The sequence below is a fragment of the Atta cephalotes genome (assembly GCF_000143395.1).
Source record: "Atta cephalotes unplaced genomic scaffold scaffold00090, whole genome shotgun sequence".
NCBI classification, from domain to species: domain Eukaryota; kingdom Metazoa; phylum Arthropoda; class Insecta; order Hymenoptera; family Formicidae; genus Atta; species Atta cephalotes.
The window spans coordinates 360,917-365,327 of record NW_012130154.1 but is presented as its reverse complement, the minus strand read 5'-3'; the positions used below and the strand labels follow the sequence as shown (position 1 = coordinate 365,327).

Here is a 4,411-nt window from a genome sequence, read left to right as displayed (position 1 = left end):
AAATTAAGTTTCTTGTAATTTATTTTATTATTTTTATTTTAAATAATTCGTAACAGTCGTATAACTTCGTATAATGTATGCTATACGAAGTTATTACGGAAGAGAGAGAGAGAGTATCATGGGCCGTCGTCACTCGTCGACCCGCTCATGACGTACGCTACGTATAATGGCGGCAAGCGATTCCGGGAACGGCATGCCTCGTGTCGCGAGTTGCGACGCGCTCGCTCTCTCTTTCTCCTCACTCTTCGGCTTGTTCCGAGAGGATTGCTCGCGGTAGCGGGGGCAGAGGAGGATTCCCCTGCATATAAGTTAGAATTTCACAGAACCCGATCGAGATGACTCATCGTCGGATCGGACGATAACGACTTTTATCCGCGCGAATACCACGCGGTTGCAGTCTGCGATATAAAACATCTAACCTGAGTTTTTCTGTTCCCCTGCAGCTAGCTGGTCTGGACTTGCAGGGCTCCCGCCAACCAAGTGGGGGCCGCTACGTTCCACCGCATCTTCGTCATAAAGCTGCGAGTGAGTATAGGAATTTTTTGAAGTTGCTAATTTTTAAGTTGGAGTACGGAGAAATCTTTATTTAAAAAATTCATCGCTCCTCATTGTCTATAGTTCTATGACAGAGTATTGAATGATTCATAATGCAATAGATCGACATGTCGAGACTGACAATCATATCCTGGCCAGCAGACTGTTTTAATCTTAGTTTTATGAAATACTTAGCTTTATAAATTGTGTTCAGCAGATAAAGTAACTTTGTGACTATTATGTGATTATGGTGTTTTCTATTTGTTAACACAAGTTAACAAAAGTGTCATTTTATCTTTATTGTTCTCTGAATGTCAAGAAAGATAGAATGTTTGTGTCAATTTGTATCACTAAATAGAAAGCATCTAATACGACTGGTTTATGTATATTTAGATTTACAGTGAAAAATTAGGAGCAAGAAGCAATTATATTAAAGAATCTTACAATAGTTATGTAAATCTACTCTTTCTGCTGATAAGAATCATTGTTTTACAAAACAGGATAAATATAAATAGTATATAAATGTTTAATTTTTTTTCTAACAGGTAACCCACCCTCGGATTTAAATTACTCTTCCAACTCTAGACCATTTGGAGATAGAGATAGAGGAGGAGATCGCGATCGCGACCGAGAAAGAGACCGTGATCGAGATAGAGGTAGGGGCGGTTATCGAGACTCGCGGAGTCCTCGCGACGTTGATTTTGCGAACTTCGGGAGCTTCGGTGGGCGCAATAGGCGCAGTCAGGAAAATGGAAGAGATTATAGATACTCCAACTCCGAACGCGATCGACCAATTAGCGGCAATGATCGCTGGCAGGAACCTATTAGAAATGATCGCTGGCAAGATAACAGAAATGACAGAATGGGCGGAGGAAGATGGGGCGACGACAGAGGCGGAAGAGGCGGTAGAGGCGAGGTCGACTGGACGATCCCCACTGCCAGGGATGAGCGATTGGAGCTGGAGCTGTTCGGCTCTGGCAATACTGGGATCAATTTTAGCAAATATGAGGATATCCCAGTTGAGGCTACCGGTGAGAACATACCACCACACATCACATCTGTAAGTACAATATATACATGGGACTTTATAGAGCACTCATATCTCTTTCCTACTCTCTAATTTGTTCGTTTTCTAATTTTTCAGTTTGACGAGGTTAAGCTGACAGAGATAATAAAGAATAGCATCGCCTTGGCAGGATACGATAAGCCTACACCGGTACAGAAGTATGCGATACCGATCATCATCGAACGCCGTGACGTGATGGCCTGCGCTCAAACCGGATCTGGTAAAACAGCGGCCTTCTTAGTGCCAATATTGAATCAGATTTATGAGAGCGGGCCGCGACCACCACCACCGCAAGCAAACTCCTCCGGCAGGCGTAAACAGTATCCGTTAGGTTTAGTGTTGGCTCCCACGAGAGAGCTTGCTACACAGATATACGACGAAGCACGAAAGTTTGCATACCGATCGCGTATGCGTCCCGCAGTCGTATACGGTGGTTCCAACATAGTAGATCAAATGCGCGAGTTGGATCGCGGTTGTCACCTACTTGTGGCGACGCCTGGGCGTCTGGTGGACATGCTGGGACGTGGTAAAATTGGCTTGCATAATTGCCGGTAAGTTCATGTCACGTAACGATCGACTTAAGAATAGCACAGTTATTTATTTATACTTTTAGATTCTTGGTACTTGATGAAGCAGATCGCATGTTGGATATGGGTTTTGAACCGCAAATAAGACGTATTGTTCAAGAGGATAATATGCCACCGACTGGAGAGAGACAGACTCTCATGTTCTCTGCTACTTTCCCAAAAGAGATTCAAATGTTAGCCAGAGATTTCCTCAGCAACTACATTTTCTTGGCAGTTGGTCGCGTGGGATCGACTTCCGAAAATATTACACAGAAGATAGTATGGGTAGAGGAACATGACAAACGTTCATATCTACTTGATTTACTACAAGCTAGCAACTTTTCAGATCCTAGTAAGTTATAGACGAAATTCAAATTAACATCAAATTGTCGGTTTTAATTAATTTTATTAATGTGTTACATTTGTATTGCGCAGCTGCTGAGTCACTCACCCTAGTGTTCGTGGAGACTAAAAAAGGTGCCGACATGCTCGAAGAATACTTGGCCTCAATGGGATATCCGGTTACTAGCATTCACGGTGATAGGACTCAACGCGAGCGAGAGGAAGCATTGCGTCGGTTCCGTGCGGGCAAAGCACCGATTCTGGTCGCTACCGCAGTGGCAGCACGTGGTCTCGATATACCTCACGTTAAGCATGTCATTAATTTTGATTTGCCCGGTGATGTTGAAGAATATGTTCATCGTATCGGTCGTACCGGTCGTATGGGCAATTTAGGTTTGTTTCATTTTGGAGTTGTTGCATTACAATCCAAAAAGAACAAAGACATCACACTGCGTCTTGTTTTATAATTCAGGTTTGGCCACATCATTCTTCAATCATAAAAATCATAATTTGGTACGTGACTTGGTATCACTGCTTATCGAAGCCAATCAGGAACTTCCACCCTGGTTGGATGATATGTATACTGAAGCGAGATATTCCGGAGGTGGATCTCGACGACCAGGTGGCAGCGGCGGCGGCGGCGGCGGCGGTGGCGGCGGTGGCACCAAAGGACGCTTCAGTGGTGGCGGCTTTGGTGCAAGAGATTATCGTCAACAACCCAGTTCTGGGTCTGGTCGTAGTAATGGTCCCTCTAGACCTGGTGGTTATGGAGGTAAATAAAATAATTGCGACTAAGATATATTGCTAATATTAATAGACTACTAATTTAAACATTTATTTAAGTATAGTATAATTAGTAGTTTTTAATATGCATTTATATATATATATATATTTTTTATTATTATATTACATTTAATATTACATTTAATATTTTATTTATACATGTTGTTTATTTATGTCATTACAGGCGGTTATTCAAGTTACGGAGGTAACTATAATAATTCATCGTACAATAATTCCACTAATAATGGCAACAGCGGCCCTGATTGGTGGGGAGCATGGGACAAGTAGACAATTATTTCCATCTCTATTTCTACTTCTATCATCATTATTATTATTACTCTACACGCAAATTCAATTATATGTAAGAAAGACATCATGTCTGACACTACATAAATGTGTTTTGCGCGCGTATACATGTACACACACATGCGCAGAGTACAGACAGTTTTACGTATTCACGTTTTTTCGCTGACTGCCTGTGCACTCCAAGTTTTTGGATGAGAAGCAAAAAAGAAAGAATACTTATGTTTAAATTCCACTATATTACATTTATTCGTGAGCGATAAATTGACAAATCCTGCGTGCAATTTAGTATTCGCGCCGGTGGATCGCCGGAGAATATTTCAAATATGAATGATCTCACCATAAAAAGTGCGAGTGTCGTAAATAGGATTTGTTGAACACTTATTAGTTAGAGGTCCATTTCGTTGCCGTGCGTGCTGAGAAACACAAGTAGTATAATCATTAATGAATCAAATCAGTAAATCGTTAATCCCTGTTTGAAGGGAATAACGATGTAACACATAGTAGCTGAAGAAACTTAGTAAAATTTTTTAGAACTCCTGTCGAGACTATGGGGCTCATCGTAACTTTATTATTTACATATTCTTTTTTTTCTTTCATAGGGAGTGCGGTAGGCGTATCTTCGGTAATTATAGCGTTTAAACGTTTGACTGTTGTAAAACATTTTAATGCACAAGTATTTTATTGCCTTTGCTACCATAATGGCCAGTAAAAGTCATGCAGTTTCGTTCAAATGGATGGCATAATTCTTTAATTATATATGCACGTTTATCGCCTAGGATACGCCAAATTACCGTCGCCATAGATTATATATATA

The 4,411-nt window shown here is 41.1% G+C and overlaps 1 protein-coding gene across 1 annotated transcript; it reads left to right on the top strand.

The window, feature by feature from the left end:
• Positions 1 to 166: 166 nt before the first annotated feature.
• Positions 167 to 3,579, top strand: LOC105624848 (ATP-dependent RNA helicase bel). The gene is made up of 8 exons (XM_012206200.1): positions 167 to 172; positions 444 to 525; positions 1,080 to 1,594; positions 1,679 to 2,151; positions 2,214 to 2,518; positions 2,602 to 2,901; positions 2,981 to 3,280; positions 3,476 to 3,579. Exons 1-8 carry the CDS (start codon positions 167 to 169, stop codon positions 3,577 to 3,579), a joined length of 2,085 nt encoding a protein of 694 aa, XP_012061590.1.
• The last annotated feature ends 832 nt before the right edge of the window (positions 3,580 to 4,411 follow it).

What these genes read in the sequence shown, in the direction of transcription:
- LOC105624848 (XM_012206200.1), top strand. An exon ending in TACCACCACACATCACATCT is followed by an intron (nt 1,595 to 1,678) that starts GTAAGTACAATA and finishes CTAATTTTTCAG; the next exon opens with TTTGACGAGGTTAAGCTGAC. An exon ending in CGGTCGTATGGGCAATTTAG is followed by an intron (nt 2,902 to 2,980) that starts GTTTGTTTCATT and finishes TTTATAATTCAG; the next exon opens with GTTTGGCCACATCATTCTTC.